This window comes from Carassius auratus, unplaced genomic scaffold, assembly GCF_003368295.1.
Source record: "Carassius auratus strain Wakin unplaced genomic scaffold, ASM336829v1 scaf_tig00014308, whole genome shotgun sequence".
Taxonomy (NCBI): domain Eukaryota; kingdom Metazoa; phylum Chordata; class Actinopteri; order Cypriniformes; family Cyprinidae; genus Carassius; species Carassius auratus.
In genome coordinates, this window is record NW_020524488.1 from 698082 (window position 1) to 716937 (window position 18856).

General features: G+C 40.1%; 2 protein-coding genes across 3 annotated transcripts; one reads left to right on the forward strand and one right to left on the reverse strand.

Moving 5' to 3' along the window:
* Window positions 1–569: 569 nt before the first annotated feature.
* On the reverse strand, window positions 570–4631 carry znf668 (zinc finger protein 668). The gene is made up of 2 exons (XM_026247136.1): window positions 4494–4631; window positions 570–3028 (listed from the first exon to the last, which is right to left on the reverse strand). Exon 2 carries the CDS (start codon window positions 3016–3018, stop codon window positions 1087–1089), a length of 1932 nt encoding a protein of 643 aa, XP_026102921.1. The 5' UTR covers window positions 3019–3028; window positions 4494–4631; the 3' UTR covers window positions 570–1086.
* On the forward strand, window positions 4600–13861 carry LOC113074323 (zinc finger protein 646-like). 2 transcript variants are annotated; one of them, XM_026247134.1, is made up of 5 exons: window positions 4600–4738; window positions 5344–5493; window positions 6706–9589; window positions 9704–10795; window positions 10872–13861. In XM_026247134.1, the coding sequence occupies exons 3-5, from the start codon at window positions 6924–6926 to the stop codon at window positions 11770–11772; spliced, it is 4659 nt and encodes a 1552-aa protein (XP_026102919.1). In that variant the 5' UTR covers window positions 4600–4738; window positions 5344–5493; window positions 6706–6923; the 3' UTR covers window positions 11773–13861. The 2 variants fall into 2 exon arrangements, with proteins under 2 accessions (XP_026102919.1, XP_026102920.1); XM_026247135.1 differs by lacking the exon at window positions 5344–5493.
* Window positions 13862–18856: the final 4995 nt, after the last annotated feature.

Sequence of the window (18856 nt, forward strand, 5' to 3'; positions counted from 1 at the left end):
CTTAATAGTGCTTTTGTTCAATGGGAACCTTTTCTTAACCATCACAGAGATAGTGGCCTATTTTGTTTAAAGAACAAGAGCCCAACATAGGGAATGAAGGTTTTGTGTTTTTGTCCAGTGTTGAAGTTTTTGTAGTTTTTGAACTTCACTCACAAAATAGCCTGCAGCGGTACGTGTCATCAAAAATGGTTTCTCACATTTATCCACAGTTTTTTTCCCCCTTAACATGGTTAATACAAGGTCTCAAGTAGTTTTGTCCTGTATTTGTCTAAAATATCTATATTAAACTCACTTCAAGTGTGAAATGTTTACTGCTCACTCCTTCTTTTTAGATGATTTTCCAAACTGAATTTAAACATGTTAATTTAATGGCATACTCTACCACTAGTTAACATTTTTGACACTTTTTTTTTTTATAATACTACTTTAATTACAGATTTAACTATTTCCCACATGTATTATAACAAAATAAAGGCTTCTTTCTTTCACTATCTATGCCTACTCATATTTTTAATTGATCATTAAAAAATAATGAATTATAATTTAAAAAAAGAAAACAATTGCAAATATTTTCTAAAGACAGTGATATATTTGTGTCAACAAAACTATCATAGAAAACAAATTTTAAATCAATGTGTCCAAAATCGTGAATGGTGTTATACATCGAACCTTTTTCAAATCATATTACAATTCACCAAACTGTCAAAAATCCATGAAGTACAATGGACCCTTTCCACAAGACTGAAAAACTAGAAAATGTGAAAAAGGTCAATTTTGCTTTAGGACAAAAGAGAAAGAACAACAAGAGACGATATTGTTTAACTGTACAGCATAAAACCATTATATTATGTAATTACAAAAACTTAATTACGGTCATATTTTCCACCACATTTACTGGCTTGTTGCCTTTAAAAAACACTCGTATAATAACAGCTGTTTAAACTTCAGTAGGAGAAAAATTAATTGATTTAAATGGGATTTTCAGGCTTTTTGCAAGATTCTCTTTGTTTTGTGAACAGAACAGCAGTAACCAAAATGTGAACATTGCTCAAATGTTCAAAGCAGCTGACAAAGTCAGCAACAAGTTCAGAGCCCCTCTTCCTTGTCTATATACATATGGGCTGGCATCGTCTGAAATGCCGACACCGGCACGGTCACCGGAACAGTCAGAGAAATTGAGGTGGGCTCGGATCCCGACGGTGACGCCGGCAGGGGTTGGCTGTGCACTATGTCTGTCTGAGGCATGGAGGATGAGGACTCTGTGTCGCGGTGGGTGCGCACATGCTTGCGTAGGTAGGCAGCGAAAAGAAAAGCCTTTCCGCAAATATTGCAGGAATGTGGCCGATTAGTCGAGTGGATGCGCTGGTGTTTACGAAGCCCTGCTTTATTCAGAAAACCCTTACTGCACTGGTCACAGACGTGAGGACGTGGCTTGGGGTGCAGTTTCTCGTGTGCTTGCAGTTCAGCCAGCTGAGCAAACTCTGCCTGGCAGGTCACACAAACATGTGGGCCGACATGCAAAGCTGAAACCACAGAATCAGACGGGGGAGAGACAGTGTGAAGGCTGGTATGGGCTTGCACTTCCTCCCATGTCCCGAATATCATATCACAGTGAGAGCAGGAGAACTGGGGAAGGGTGGGAGGAAACATCTGAGTCGTTTCAGGAGTGACCTGGACCTGTAACGGTCTCTCGGACAAGTGTGTCCTTTCATGTTTGCGCAAACTGGATGACACAACAAATGACTTGAAGCACTGCTGGCATTTGTAAGGACGCTCCCCTGAATGCACCCTTCTGTGTTTGTTCAGACTTGAGCGCTCCGTGAAGGACTTGCCACATTCCGTGCAAGAAAAAGGCCGCAGCCCGGAGTGAACTAGCATGTGGCGCCGCAGATCCCAAGAAGCGACGAAAGCTTTATCGCAACTTGGGCATTTGTAGGGCCGCTGACCTGAGTGCACACGCTGATGCACCGCAAGGTCTGCCGGCTGCCGAAACCTCTTAGTGCACTTGTCACAAGGGTACGGCTTGAATCCTTGATGCGCTCGTTGATGTCGGCGGAAACTCGAGGGATCGGAGAACATCTTGCCGCACTGTGGACACAAGAAGGGTTTTTCACCCGAGTGGGTACGAAGATGGGACTGGTATGAGGACAGCTGAGTAAAACCTTTGCCACACTCTTCACACTGATACGGCTTGCTCTTAGAGTGGATTCGCAAGTGGCATGCCAAAGAGGACGACCGGGAGAAGGCTTTGCCACAGTCCGAACACAGGAAAGGCTTCTCACCTGTGTGCGAACGCTCATGGTTTTTCAAGTCCTTCAGCTCTGTGTATGTTTTACCGCACTGGCCACACGAATACGGCCGGTGGCCTTGGTGATTACGCCGATGCTTGCGGAACACTGAAGGGTCGGCGAAACTCTTCCCACACTCGGAACAAAAGTAAGGCTTCTCCCCGGTGTGTGATCGTTGGTGTACTTTGAGTTTGGATAGTGTGGGATAACTCTTAGAGCAATGAGGGCAAGAATGAGGCCTTTCACCACTGTGCTGTGTCATGTGGATACGCAGGCAAATGGCCTGCATAAATGCCTTGCCACAGTCAGAACAAACAAAAGGTTTCTCCCCTGTGTGTGAACGGCTGTGGTTGCGTAACTCCGTTGGAGTCTTGTAAGCCTTATTGCAGTGGGGGCACTGGAACGGACGCTGAGCAGAGTGGGAGCGCTGATGCTTGGAAAGCTGCGCGCGGCTGGAGAATGTCTTTGTGCACTTACCACAGGTGTATTGCTGCGGTTTGTCTTTACCATGTACCGACAGCTTGTGGCTCTGTAGAGCTGAAGAGCTGGTAAAGACCTCTTGACAGGTCGAGCATTTAAAAGTGTGCAAAGTTTTTGGCGGTCTCCCTTTGCCTCTTCTTCTTGGAGGTTGTTCTGATGAGTTGTCTGGTTCCTTATTGAGCTCGGTCTCAGAAGGCGGTGGTGTATACTGCTCTGTGGTTGGTGGACTACCTGGATGAGGTGAAGCCATCCTGATGATGCTGGAGAGAACAAGATACACAATGAATACCTTTAATTTGTTTTAATTTATAATTAATTTACTTGGTTATTATTCCACTTACATTTGGCGGATTAATTTGTATATACTTATATTTATCATAATTTACATTCTCTGCTGTTAATAATAATAATAATTACATTTAATATTATTATATATGAATTATTAATCTATAATAATACTGTATAATAATTACTATTATTATTTTTGTTGTTATTATTAGCCTATTATTTCTTTTACTTGACCACTGATCAAAAAAATTGTTTTTTGAATATATTTTTTCCCCTGTCATTTAGTATATTTTGTCTTATGACAATTGTGGCAAATTTAAGTTAACACAGATTTATGTAAGAACAAATTTTGCAGTAACTAGCATATTACATTTGGTGTGCTAAAGTATAGAGCACATAAAAAACTAATATGTAGTATTTTGGCAGAAATCATGGTGAATATTTTGTAAAAGAATGTTAAAGGGGTCATTTGACGTTCCTAAAAAAATAACATTGTGTATTTGGTGTAATGAAATATGTTCATGTGGTTTAAGGTTTCTGAAACTTGTCAATTTTCACAAAGCTCATCATTCTGAAAAGCGAGGTTTGCTCCGATTGGTCAGCTATCCAGTGTGTTGTGAATGTGTGTTGTAAATACAACTTAACCACTGATTTCTAGTTGTGTCCTCTTTTGGATGACCAAACAAAGTATTTTGGTTTCGCAACAAAATACACAGCATCTGTTTCCACAACATGGTGGCGGAAGCAACAATATTACACTGAGAATCAATTACGCCTTCTTTTTTTGCGGGTACATTTGGGTGGTGTTATGCAAATCTTCCCACACAGTGACGTAGTCATATGGATGTGTGTTTAAACTAGGTGTTTTAGGGGAGCATGGGCAAGTCTTAACTTTTAAATATAATATCTCTTTGGGTTTGAGACTTTAGTCTTTGCATCATTAGGGATCTTTTCTATTCACGAACAGCTTTAACTCCAAAGAAAAAGGAAAACTTGAAATCACATCCTATGACCCCTTTAATTCGCTGGGATGGGGCAAGCAGCACAAAATGGCGAGCATTAGGACCTCAGGGACAATAGGGGAAAACGCTCTTCTTCTCAAAAGGAAGTTGGCATCTGAGCTGCTTGTGTACAAAACTGAATTACATTTCGATGTTAAAAGAAATTAAACATAACGACCATGACCAACTCGAAGCAATGCAAATGCAACACAGTGGCAATTCAAGGAGCTAATGAACATGTCTTTAACGCATGCAAGTACTCTTTTATTTTGCACTATCACACAAAATGGCTGGCTTTAGGACCGCATGAACACGCGAAGCAATTTGCAGTCGGAAGCTTACTTGGACGCTTGTCACTTCATCATAATCGATGCATTTTTGTGGCCGTTTTTTAATCTCTTTAGTATGCCTACAAAATGTGGATTACGTTACGTACCTTTTGTGCTCTCAGGAGAGAAGGGTGTATGAATTTCAAATCGTTCAATCCCAGGAGGAGGAGAAGAACGGCGGCTTTAGGACCACGACGAAATTATCAAGTGAACGCCGAGATGTGAGCCTTCATGACTTCCTCACTCACCACCTGGGAATGCCTACAAAACTATAGTTTTTCTGTAATTAAGAAGCTTTCAAACCTCTGCTGTGTTGGTGTTCTTGCTTTGTTTCTACGGACTCCAGTGCACGGTGAGTGGGGTGAATGGGGAGGAGAGACTGAGAGCCTGTGGGAGGAGAGATATCTATCGCTTCAATGTACGTGGATGTGCAGTTGTTCTGGGCATATAGAGTTATATAACGAAATCTGAATAGGCTGAAAATTAATGGTGCGGTTACCTGTCTAATAATGTGTAACTGTGTATTTGCAAAGGGTTTATTTTAAGAGTGGACAAATACTGAGCATTTTTTAATAATACAAGCTGTTATTTACATTAATGACAACATTAAAGAATAATAATAATAATAACAATAAGAGGCTTCGAAAATATAATGTTATGGGCCGAACAAATTCCTAAAAGTTCTAATAGCTAAATAATGTTTCATTGTTTAACTTATATTATAAGAGTAGCAATTGCTGTTTGCATTTGTGGCGATATTACAAAACTAGAACATTGTTTGTCACTAGTGAGCAAACTTTTTGCGAAAAGCTGGGACTAAATTAATTCATTAAATTATTCAAATAATTGTAAAGGGGGCTTGAAATTATATAAGTAATGTTTAAACCAGACTGTATAAAAACAGGTTTAAACTAACGTACGGACTATTTTCACCGATGCACATTTCCTGTTTCCTAGCAACAAGAGCAGGAAGTGAGTCGAGTGGGATGGGGGTAAAAGACAATTGGTAGAAAGGAGGACGAACACGCCCGTCCTGAAACTAAAAAAAAGTGAACGGAGTGTCATCATTACTTACACCAACTTCAAACACGGAGACTGCAACATTCAGTATGTATATTACTAGCGTCATTTTTTTTGTATCAGTAGGTTAGTTTTAGCCGCAGGTTCTAGCCGCCAAATGCTAACTAGCTCGCAACGGGATGGGATGCTACAGTCTTTCCCAAATATATATTTTATTCCTTTCATCTCAAGGACAGTTTGTGTACAGTATTAATTTAGACTACGTCTAGAGGACTATTAAAACTATCAAATCAAGATTGTATCTGTGTAGCTAGCTGTTAGGCTAATTTACCGGGGAAGTGTTTACCGTGTCAGCAGAGCTCCATTGTGTGAGGCAGTCTGTCATCTAACTGCTGGAGCCCGTGAGGTGATCCTTCATGTTGTCCACTCATCTGTAGAAATTCTATCTAAAATCCATTATAGTTCAGAGATGCTTTCAGATCCAGACAGATATGCTGTATCAGCATTATTTTATAGAATGGATATAAAATAAAAAAAAGAATAAAATATGTGAGACTGAAGGTTTCATGATTGATGGTAAATAGGTATGAATAGATATAAAAATCAATGTATGGACTTTGTTTTTATATAGCAAGTTGGTTTAATCATTGCTTGTATAAAAACGGGTGTTTTTGTACTATTAATGAAAACTTTTGTTATGTGAACATTAAAAAAGTGTGTATAAAAGGGGCAACTCATCCAGAAAAGAAAAGTCATTATTTATCCTATTAAATCCATCTTATTTTGTCCCAAGTTCTGGTCCCATTTTAATTTTAATTGATTAAAATGGTAACAATAATAGATAATCTGTTTTAACCTTGTCTCAAACTCCTATTTACTCACCCTCAGCCCTGTTTGAGTTTCTTCTGTTCTTCAAACAGCATTAAAGGAGATGTCAGGCACAATGTCTGCTTCAGTCAGCATTTACTTTTATGGCATTTTTAGTCCATACAATAAAAGTGAATGTTGAATGAGATTCAATATGTAAAGAATATCAGAACATGAGGTTAAATGATAGAACCATCAGAATCCTCAGTTCTAGAATAATTTTCTCAACAAACGAGAACAGTGTTTTATTTACAGTAATGTTAGAATACTTCCTTTTATTGATTTCTTCATTGGTTATGTAAACTCAGAGCTTTTTCTGTCTAGACTTAGTCACATTAGAAAGTAATGTTAATGTTAGCTTTTTATCATTTTCTTATGCATCTGCCCAGTGCAAACGTAATGCTAAATAATGTATGGGTTTTCCTGTTACAGATTTCATCCAGTGTCTGCGCTTGCATCATCTTCCCAATGACGTTTTTCCAATGGAATGGAACAGATTGTATTGTCAGCTAATTTTTTGAATGTTGCTTTTACAGTCAGACCTCTCAGAACGGGCCAATTTGATAATAGCGAGGACAGGTGTATCCCTAACACTCCTTCAAACTGGCTCTTGTTGACATTTCTTATTATTATACTATACCACTATAGCTATGCAAGAGCCAGGCCGGACCAAAGGCTTTTTGTGTAGACATTGTGGTGTAGTATGTGCAAGCATGCCCAGTCTTTTGGAGCATACAGAAACTTTTCATCAGTCAGAAGAGGAACGGAAGTTCAAATGTGTTGAATGTGGACGAGGCTATAGGCATGCTGGCAGCTTGGCTAACCACAGAAAAACACACGAGGTTGGCTCCTTTCAGTGTCATATATGCTCCAGGAAGCTCTCTAATGCATTGGCTCTCAAAAGTCACCTGCGCATCCACACATCTAGAAAGAAATATTCTTGCACAGAATGTGGAAAGACTTTTCGCCTTGCAACTCAGCTGGTCACCCATCAAAAGGCTCATCGCAATAAAGAGTCTCAACTCAGGACAAAGGATTCTGCAAATAGTCTTATTGAAAGTAATTATAAAGATGTTGAGATGCTGCAAATAGATGAGATGGATTTTGACATTATACCAGATTTGCAGCCAGACATGAAGCTAAATATTGCTCCAGTGAGCAGCCTTAGTAATGGTGCAGTGTCAGAACACATTTCAAATTCCACCACCGAAAGTGACATGGCAGCTGAAGATGATGCTGGAGACAGACCGTTTAAATGTGACTTGTGTGACAAGACATACAGACATCATGGCAGCCTCATAAATCATAAGAAAACTCATCAAATGGGAGTATTTCAGTGTCCAGTCTGTTTTAAACAGTTCAATAATCTTTCTGCACTTAATAGTCACCAGCGAATCCACAGTAAAACCCACGGTCGTCTCAGTGTGCAGACCTTTAAAGCTGCCCTCACAGACTGCAAGCAAGAACTTGCCCCTCGTGTTATGCCACAGAATGGTGATACTAAAATACATTTTTGTCATCTTTGTCAGGTTGCTTTTGCTAATGATGATGAGTTTCAGAATCATATTCTGTTGCATAACTCCTCCTCTGTGTCATTTGAGCTCCCTACCAACTTGTCAGAGGAGCACAGTTTCGCTTACAATGATAGTGTTACTCATTCTCCAGAGTCTAATCCTTATCCCCCCTCTAGTGACACTCCACCATTGCCTCCGTTACTCGATAAAGCTATTGATTATGACCAATCAGATGGGCCATTGGAAAATGGTCATATTTATCTACCCAACTCTTTAGATGAAAATCCATTGACTCTGCATGCTCAGGGACAGCCAGTGGCTCTACCATCAGAAAACCTCAACCCTGATCATTCAGCACAGGGTACTGATAACATCAAAGTAGAAGATGCTGACAGTTCTGATCGCCGATTCAAGTGCAACATCTGTGGCAAAAGCTACAGGCATGCAGGCAGTCTTATAAATCACAAAAGATCGCATCAAACCGGGATCTTTCAGTGTTCCATCTGCCACAAGAACTACCCACATTTGGCAGCTCTACGGAGCCACCTTCGGATCCATAAGGGGAGACCCACATCTTTGCCTGCTAGTTCTGAGGGTGACTGGCTTTCCTCAGAACCCTTGACACATGAGAACCAACAGAACTGTTTTCCATCAAATGAGGAAGATGTAGGTGGAATATTAGGCCTTTCTCAGGACCTGGTAGATTCTGTGCAGCATGAATCTGATGAGGAGCATGTGAATGAGCTGAATGCTACTGAATTTCATGAGCAGTTTGACAATTCCTTCTCAGATGAGCACCTACCTCAGGATGAACACCTCATGGAGAGGCACATGTGTGCTGACTGTGGTAAGACATTTACTGATATTGCAGGAATCAAGTCACACATGTGTCCCCTCCTGAACCAGCAGTATCAGACCATGATGAATGACTCACCCGGTCACATGGACTTTCACAACACAAAGCATCAACATTTCTTAGGAGAGTCAGGTGAAGATGTTGGTTTTGAAGGACATGACAGCAGTGCAGCGGAGGCCTATTTTAGACAGCAGACCTTTCATGACAACATTCATGGGCTGATGAGTGAGAGTGAAGCTAAAGCTGAATGTGAAGATGATGAAGAAGAGGACGATGGAGAGATGTATCAGTGCTCAGTGTGTGGGAATCACTATACTAGCATGCGTGCACTGCGAAGCCATCTCAGAGGTCATACTCAAACTCATGCGGCACCTTCAGCATGTGGCCCATCATCCTTGTCTTCTCTAGAGGTCAAGAAAGATGAAATTAGTGAAAATCAGCAGGGTGACTGCAGTCTGATTATCTGCAGCACTTGTGGAGAGAGCTTTACAAAGAAACCGGACCTACAAGCACACCAGCTCCTGCATAGCAATATGGAAGGTAATCCACAAGAACAATTTGTATCCAACCACCAGAATGAGGTCAAACCAAAAGTGGAAATCGAAAGTATTATTTGTGGGAAATGTGGCATAAGCTGCAGCGATATTTATTACCTCAGTAACCACAACTGCACAGGACAACGAGATGGACAAGTGGGGGAGAAGTGTGGGGAGAAACCGCTTCTTAGAAGAAGATTTCAACAAGAACTTTTGCAGGAGAGTTCACATGATGGAGAGCGTCAGTACAAGTGTGACCAATGTGGTCGTTCGTACAGACATGCTGGATCATTACTCAATCATAAGAAGTCTCACAAAACTGGAGTGTTTCGCTGCTTTGTTTGCCAAAAGCGTTTTTATAATTTGCTGGCTCTCAAGAATCACCAGAGGACACACTTTGATGTTAAAAAGTAAGTGTTTAAAATATATATTCAAATTAAACCTCAAAATTTGATTGCTTTGAAAACAAAAGTGATTGTATAAGATCATAATTAATCTATAAGTTATTTTTCTTTCTCTACCAGGCATAGATGCACAGAATGTGGGAAAGCATTCAAAATCTATAAACAACTGTTGAACCACCAGAGGGTACATCAGGAAAACAAGGCTAAGATTGAAGAGCTCAACAAACAAATCCAGACGCTCATGCAGATGAGTGGGAATGCATCAGGAAGTGGAATGCAGGCACTTAATTCCAGCAGAAAGAGAATGAGCAGACGCCATAAGCTAAGGCAGACCTCTAACAGTGATCAGTCTAGCCAAGAAAAAGAGTGCCAGATGGGAGATCCCAGGGACCCTCGCCCTTTTGTCTGTGATCAGTGTGGGCGAAGTTATCGGCATGCAGGAAGCTTAGTCAACCACAAAAACTCGCACAAGACCGGTGAATATTATTGTGCTTTGTGCAACAACACTTATTCCAACCAGCTAGCAATGAAGAACCATTTACGAATACACTTTTCTGTCAAAAGACACCGCTGCCAAGACTGTGGAAAGGCCTTCAGGGGAAACAAACAGTTACTCAACCACACTTGTTCAGCCAATAAAAGAAATGCAGCAGCAAGAAGAAAGGTCAAGGGCCAGAAACAAGAAAAGAATTTGACTTGCAAGCAGTGCCATCTTGTATTTCCAGATACTGAACTACTTGAAGGACACACCTGTAGCAAAGAGACTGCCCCTGATTCTGTCCCCCCAAGAGATGTAGATGGTGACGATGATGCAGACCTAGAAAAAGAGGAACGACCATTCAAGTGCAACATTTGTAGTCGCAGTTACCGTCATGCTGGGAGCTTATTGAACCATAAGAACACTCACAAAACCGGCCGTTTCACCTGCTCCTTCTGTGCCAAGCCCTTTTCCAATCCCATGGCTTTACGAAACCACACACGCATTCACACGCAGAAAAAAAAGTATGTCTGTCCTACTTGTGGTAAAGCTTTCCGTCTCTCCAGCATCCTGTACAATCATCAAAAAATCCATGCACGGGATGTAACTCATTACAGCTGCCAAACATGTGGCAAAAGCTTCCAGGGAAAGTCTGGGCTAAAGAGACATCGCTGTTACCTAAATGGCAATCCAAACTCTACTGTAAATCAAGATGGCGTGGACAAATGCTACACGTGAGTCATCTCTTTTCATAAATTGTTTTTTGAACACCTTTCCTTCATCTGATGCCAATCTTTTACTTTGTTACAGGTGTGATCAGTGCGGACGCTCCTATAGACATGCCGGTTCCCTTCTCAACCACAAGAAGTCTCATTCTGCTGACCTCCTTCACTGCACTCTCTGCCTCAAAACATTCATGGACCCTCTGGATTTAGAAAGCCATTCTCAAATGGCTCGCCACTGCTGCCCAGATTGCGGAAAAACCTTCTGTGAGTTTGCACACCTGCAGAGCCACATGGAGGTCCATAGTAAGGGACTCCCCTATTATTGCAACATGTGTCAACAGAACTTCCCAAACCTGGCTAGTTTTCAGCAGCACCAGGAGCTACATGGCAGTTTGCAGGGGCAGTCACACCATGAGCAAGGTATGCAGATGCAGCAGGATTCAGGCTGGGACTCGGCACTAGACCAACAGATAGGAATTCAGAGCCTTCCTAAGATCGATTCAGCCTTCAGCCAAGCGTACGGATTCCCTGAGCCTCAAGACCAACAGGAAAGTAGCAAGGGACATAGTAGGGAAGAGAAAAGTCATGTGTGTGAGCACTGTGGGCGCACTTACCGCCACGCTGGTTCGCTGCTCAACCACAAGAACAGCCACAAGACTGGTTCCTTCTTCTGCTCGGTCTGCCAAAAGGAGTTCACCAATCTCATGGCACTGAAGAATCACCGGCGCATTCACACAGAACCCAAACGCTATCAGTGCCTGGAGTGTGGCAAGGCCTTCCGGGTCTCCACCCAGCTTATCTGCCACAGGCGCATCCACACCAAAGAGAAGCCCTTCTCCTGCCTCCTTTGTGACAAGCGTTTCTCTAGCAAGTCCAACCTTCGGCACCATCAGAAGATGCATCAGAGTACCCAACAGACTTACGAGTCCTCCTTCAACATGGATGATGATGCGTTCGTGGGACTGGGTGTGGACCCTTTCCTCTAAGGCCATGCTCCAGTCTTGCCGCTCCAAGGGAAGATTTCAAAACAATATTATATTGCAAGACTCTTTCTCCGCCTAAGGCCCAAGGCCAATAATCGTACAACATCAGGTTTTCTGCTGTACTTGTCTAGATTGTATCACACACAGATGCTAATCTCGGCATGACTTGCCTCCTTTACTGTTGTGTTTTTAAATATTGTTCTTTAATGGACACTTAAGACTGGCATTGATAAGATACTACCTCTGGCACGGACAGTAATACTCTATAGACATTTTAGAATAAGCGACAGTGCCTGTCAGAGATCATTTTAGATTTTTTATTTTATTTTAAATTGTTTTGTGTCCCCAAACAGTGCACAAATTGTTTGGTATTATGATAGGTCTCAGACTGAGTATTTCTGTCCAGATTCTTACCTAGTGCTGCCTTCAAGAGCCTGACCAACTATTTGGCATAATCGGAGGGGGAACAAAACAAGCTGTTATGATTGTTAAAGGTATTATGGGGATAAAAGGATAGATGCTATCCTTCTAATTATGTTTGTATTAAGTGCTTCCATATTTTCAGGATATCATACTGCTCATGGTAGATGTGCTGTAAGCATTGTCTCATTAAGACCAACATACTCTTTGATGTCCCTGCAGTTTCATAATGGATGACACTGGTAAGGCTGTTAAACAGCAACCTTCACTTTAGGCCTGTCTTGTAGAAAATCATAAATATATTTATTTATTTAAATAGAACTATTTATACCTTATAGTAATATTTTAAATGTAAGCATATTTCTTGTCTTTAATACTATTACATGTGGTACACATTATGCATGGTATTAAATGTGTGATAAATTCTAGATTGGTCGTTTACGTAATTATTGTAGGTAATGAATGTAAACACTTAAGAAATACCTCTTTAAAAGCATCCACAACAGCATTTTTGAAAAGACAACAGAAACGTTTCACTTTTGTCTTAGTGCATACTTTTCTAGTAAATGTTTTATGAAGTGGAAGTATATTCAAGATTTTGGAGCACAAAAAAATTAGACACCCCAACCCCCTCAAAAAAAACCCATAAAAATCCATGATTGGTCAGGCTCTATTAGGCCAGGAATTCACAGACTAAACTCTTCAATGTTTTTTTTTTTAAATGCTCAGGTCTCACTTCTTACTAGATGCAATGTAAGGAAATACATTTAGCTTGATGCTTCGAGCATCAAGGCTTCTGTGTCTGTCTTTGATGCCAGACTAAATTTCAATGTGCCATTTCATATCACCATGTACTTGGATTAAATTATTTGTAAAATGGTATCCTATTAAGGCCTATAGATCGGTGCTTACTGATTATCTAAGAGTAGAAATTGCAAACCTATATGTATTAATGGCTTCAGTGCATTTGACAAAACTTAAACTGACAACTGAGACTCCCTATAATCAGTTGTGTGTATCTTTAATATTAAATATTTATTTTTGTTCACATGATCAATGTTTCTCTTTCTCAAGTAGTGACCTTAATTAGCAGATGATCTTTAATCGTAGGTGTTGATACCCTCACTTTCTTGAACTGAATAAAGACGATATAATAGTGTGTTTTTGCTTTTATTTTTAGCCGCCTTGTATTTTATCTAGCTTTTACACTTTAATTCCTTGCAGTACATTACATGATTATTTTAAAATATGCAAATGAGTAGATGGGTTTATCATTCTGCTGTCCTATTGTTTCTTCAAGTGTGAAGACTACAATTTAGATGCTTTAAGAACACATTTAGGAAAGAAAACGTGAACAGACAAATACAGTACATTGGTTGTCTCTTTAATGCATTAAAATGCATGGTTTCCTCTGCAGTCTGTGGAGTAATTGTGAATGAGTAAAGGCACACAACCATCTTTACTCGAGACTGTGACAGTGCTGTGCTGTGCATGCTTCACAGGTTTATGTTTATCAAGATTCTGGACCAGCTTCTTGATCTTTCTAGATTTCTGACAAACATGGCAGTGGTGAGGTACATAAAGTATTATTGGGAATTGCTGCATAAAAAGTGCTTAGTTTTTTAGAAAAAAAAAAAAAAAATAGGCAATTTCTTTAAGCAAAATATAGTTTCTGGGTTGAAATGGGTCTCAGACCTTTTTCTCACAGGTTCTGTGAGGTACTCTTGCTAAACATGGTTGAAGTCTTTCAAACAAGTTTATTTCATTACTCCTCAGCATCTGCTGCATATAAATATATACATTTCCTAATGCCCATAGCTAGTTAAACAAATCTTAAACATATTTTACTAAGCTGAAAAGATAAAACACGAGAGATTAAATGTATCATGATACATGTATGTAAATATCACACTAATCTATCTAATCTCTTATGCGCATAAAGGTAGGAAAACTAAGATTGAATCTGACACCTGCGGCTCTTTTAAAGAATCTATTAATGTCAGATGGCGACTCTTCAGGTCATCGACTGCTGTGTCTTCGCTGGTCTTCAGTGCCTCCACATCTCCATCAATGCCATAGACAGGTTGCTGAGCCAGTCAGTGCAGAATACTTTTGTACAAAGGGCTACATCTATACAGTGCGTAGTATTCCAACACTATAAAAATAGATAATTAAACTGTACAAAGATAACAAATACATTCAAATGGCTATGTGCCATACTAAGTCTGTTTAGAAGGCATATGTGTAAAAAAGGATAATCTCTAAGTCTGCTATGTTAAACTAGCTCCGGTTATTTGTGTTTATCATGTTCGCAAATCTAACAAGGAATATTCAGGTGGAAATGCATCTACGGTGCACTTTTAAGTGCAACATGAATGGCCACAAATTTGTGCAAAAACCGTGTAACTGTAGCATTTTAGGGGTTCCAGAAAAAAGGAATATAAAATATGCTATCTTGCTGTCTGTAGGATGCAACTTAGCACCTAAGGCTTGCAAACCTATTCTGCACAGTGGGTGACAAGGAATGTCTCAGTGCAGCTTTATGTGCATAACCATTTGCTATGCATGACATAGCCTACTAATGAAATAAATTAGACAAATCCGATGCTACTCATAGAACACTCTGTGGTTGAGGTACCAGCCAGTGTTTCACGATCCGGAGCATTAATTCACTGGAGTAACAGTCCGTTTTCATATGCTGTCAGCTTGAGTTCCATGAGCTGCAAACATTTAAAAGATTGCATTTGAACAAAACTAGATTCCTAAATGCATTTCGAAGCATCCTAAGAAGTGTTGCATTTTTCCAACCCTTACCTTATGAAGAACCTATACTGGATAAAGGGGTCCTGTTGTCTCTTCAATTGGTTCTGAGTTGTGGAAAGAAAAAGTTGAGTTAGTTTTGAGTCCTGCTCTGAAATAAGAGTTTTGTTAAAAAAAGACGCTGTAATGTTAACATCTCACCACGTAAGGTCCTCCTGGACCTGCACTGATGTACTAGAACGCCTATGAGCAAGGCTCCACAAACAATTACAGCTGCCAGGACAGATAAACTGGTAATTGCTGCCACCCTCCACGAATCCGAAGCCTCTGAGGGCGGGCCTTAAAAACACAGGACAATGTTACTGGAAGATCTCCAGCTCTTCACATAATACAGAAAGAATCTGACCACTCCTTTTCTGTACGTAATCTTTGACCTATTGCAAAAGCATCTACTTGCAATGCATTCTCATGAGTGTGTAACCTTAGCAATGGTGATGGGAATATCAGACCATTTTAATGACTTGAATCTTTCAGTCTTGTTCAACAAAATTAACCATTTTTTAAATTCAAGTTATCTTGTTAAAATTTAATTTCCCATTGTCATTCGCAGTCTTTGAAAATAGTAGAAAATAGGAAAAATAAGCTTACTTATAAGCACTAATAGCCTATGTAGGCTGACATTAATTTTAAAGTAGGCAATGCCTCATATGTAAGGATAAGGTATCTACTATTAAGGTGCAAATAAGGTACAAACATGTAGGCCTACCTTTAGTTTTTGTATATTAGGGTTACCGCCTTAGTAACAGGTCTTTGTATTTTTTTTAATGAGTGTTCGTTAACTCTCACTTTTATTCATACCAACTGTTTGACTGAATATACTCACATGTGTCACATGATGGGGTTTTCGGGTACTGTTTGCATATATAACAAGGTACACATTGTGCGACATCTTTGTTCCAGAATTCGGAATTCGAACAAAGGGCTGGACCTGCCAAAATTGAACAAAGAAGCACACACACAAAAAGGTGTCAAATAGCGGTAGCAAATTACAGCCAAAAAGCTGACAAAAACAACTTCCCCGCACGCGTTTCCTGGTAACTTGGGGTGGGTTCGAGATTTTGCACGTTGCTAAATTACTACTGAATAAGAAGATCCAAGAGCTTTCTTCGCCCTGCCTCTTTTTTCATATGAAATGAGATGGGAAATTCCGTTGAAGTGATGCGGTGGTGCTCTCGCGGGGAAACGGTAGGCTATTACTCATGCTCTGTGTGCGTAAGCAAGTCTGAGCTCGATCACGGCCAGACTATGATGCGGACCCTGAGTGCATGCAAAGTGTCCTACTGCGAGAACCGAGGACATGGAAAAGCGACTTCAAGAGAACTAATGGAGTCATCCGTGAAAGCTCAAGCTGCGGGGCTTCCGCACATGCTCGCACTCAGGGGAGATATAAGCTACGTTAAAGGAAATAGCGGTAAGGCAGGTACCACAGACAGTCTTTCGCATAAACAGCTGCGGTCTACATATGATTAACATCTGCAAACTAATCAGCTGCAGTACTCTGTCACGTGACTTCTAGAACACCGGCAGATTCCAGACTTCCTCTTGATTTCTCATCCTTGTGAAGTGCGGCGCTACATGTATGCCTATCAAATGACAATTACTAGTCGGAGCAGCTTAATTAAAATAAATAAAAGTGCAAATTGAATTTCAAATCTATTCTCGACTAGTTGTGTGACGAACAACGTATGGCCCTACTGCTCACGTTGATTTGTAATCTGATATTGGTCAGGCATTATAGCCTAGGCTACTGTATTAAAGAGAAACGTAAAGATCTGCATGTTTATGTCATATACATTAAAGCACATTTAAAAACAGATAACTTCAGGAAGTAGGCTATATTGAATCAGACCTCAGTACATTTTTAAATCATGTGGTGAATGTGGGCAGCTCATCCAAAGGTTAATTCATACATGCTACTGAAATCACAGTCCTCACTGCGCCCTTGAGCAATAATAGTAAAATATCAAAGCCTTGTATGTTTTATCCTGCACACCCTAGCAAGATAAATTATCAGTAAACATCAGCTTGAATTTCAGCCCCCCAGTGTCAGTAGTTCTCAAGCTTTGTAATCCAAGGACCCCTTTTGTCAAAGTTTATATTTGAAGGCCCTCCTTACACAGCCTGGGGTTCCTTTTCTACTTCTACTGAAATGACGAGGTGCCAGGTTTTACGTGCTTTTAAAATGAACATTAATTAGGGTTTCAATAAAATCATGAATTGACAAGGGTTTTATTGATGCGTGAAAAGTTCTTTGTTACGAAAATATTTTTTTAAAGAAAAGAAATATAATCAAATAATTAAAATTTTAATTATTATTAATTATTCTAATGAAAAACGGCACGGTTTTGTTTCCATATGTTGTATGCTGCACACACAAAAATTATACATAGGCTAATATTTTGCAGCCACCTTGGAAGTGTTTGTAAGGCCCCCTAGTGGGCCTGAGGCCCCTAGAGAACTACTACAGTAGGTTATATTGATGATCTAAGCATTTTTGATGTAAATGATTAAATGCATAAGACTTTAAATCTAACTTCCTCGTTATAATGAAACTTTGTGACATGACATGAATCAGTTTTCTTTCTGTATTAAATCACTGCTTAATTAAAGCCAGTGAATACAGGGCATATGGGCACTGTCCAAGACATTGCCTACGACTTTTCCATAACAGACAATGCACTTTTTTCATCCCTGTTAACTGTTCCAACAGTAACGTATGCCAAAGTAACACTACAAAGACACTACATGCTTCATGTTCCTCGTAGAAAGATGAAGCCTCTTGTTCACAGCTGGGCACAATACAACCCATGGAGCGGGCGGGAGTGAAATAAGAGCATTGGAATGCGGAACCGGTGGGAACAGTAACTAGTAAAGGAAGCGATTACGAATGAATCAGTTTAACTCCACTGACTCCACGTCTCTCCATGTTCACAGCAAGAGGACAAATGAGACATAAAGGTTGGGACTTTTCTCACCAGCAGAAAAATACATAACAAACATCACACATACGCTCTGTTATAACATGGGGATATTAAACAAGTAAATGGGAATATTCTTACTTTTATCCGCGTTTATTCCATTAATGAGCGAGGCGATCAATAGAGTAATCCAATAGAGGCAACGCAACATAGCACCGGTATCCATTGAGCTTTATATATATATTGAAATCCCACAGCGATTTCAAAAGATTAAAAGCCACAAATAGGTTTCAAGCATAGCAAAATCGGCGCTTGTGAATGATCCACCCCACACTTTCAGCCTTGTTTTAATAGCGCCCACACCCACGCTTTGGGTTCAACTCCTCTATGAGTCATTTCCTATGTAACGTTACTGTTCTGAGATTCTGTGGCCGTATCTCAAAAGCTTGTGGGCTGTCTGTGTAGACAGCGTTTAGGGCGTCCGCAAGACTTAAAATTGAGTTGAGAACAAACGTCAAGATTTTCCCAGCAAACAAAATACATTCTAACGTTTTACTAACGTCCCATTTAAGCCATGAAACATTATTTCTGAATGTTCTCCTAAGTTCCGTTTTTAAAGTTTCACATTGCATCTTATAATGGTTTTTATTACTGTTCCCATGCAATGCGAATATTAAGTTCAAATTGCGAACATATCCTGAACTAAGACACTCTTCGACCAGTTCATTTTTTTTTTTTTTTTTTTTTGTAAATCAAACACAGCCCGACTGGTACTCTGATATTTCAGTGAGCCGCTTCTTTTTAGTGAGTCATGCGTCCCGTTGCTGAACTAAAGACACATTGCCTATTCATTATAGTGAGTCAAAAACAAAAAGTGACTGATCCGTCTTTTTCATGCAAATGAAACGGTTCTCTTCGTGAATGCAAAA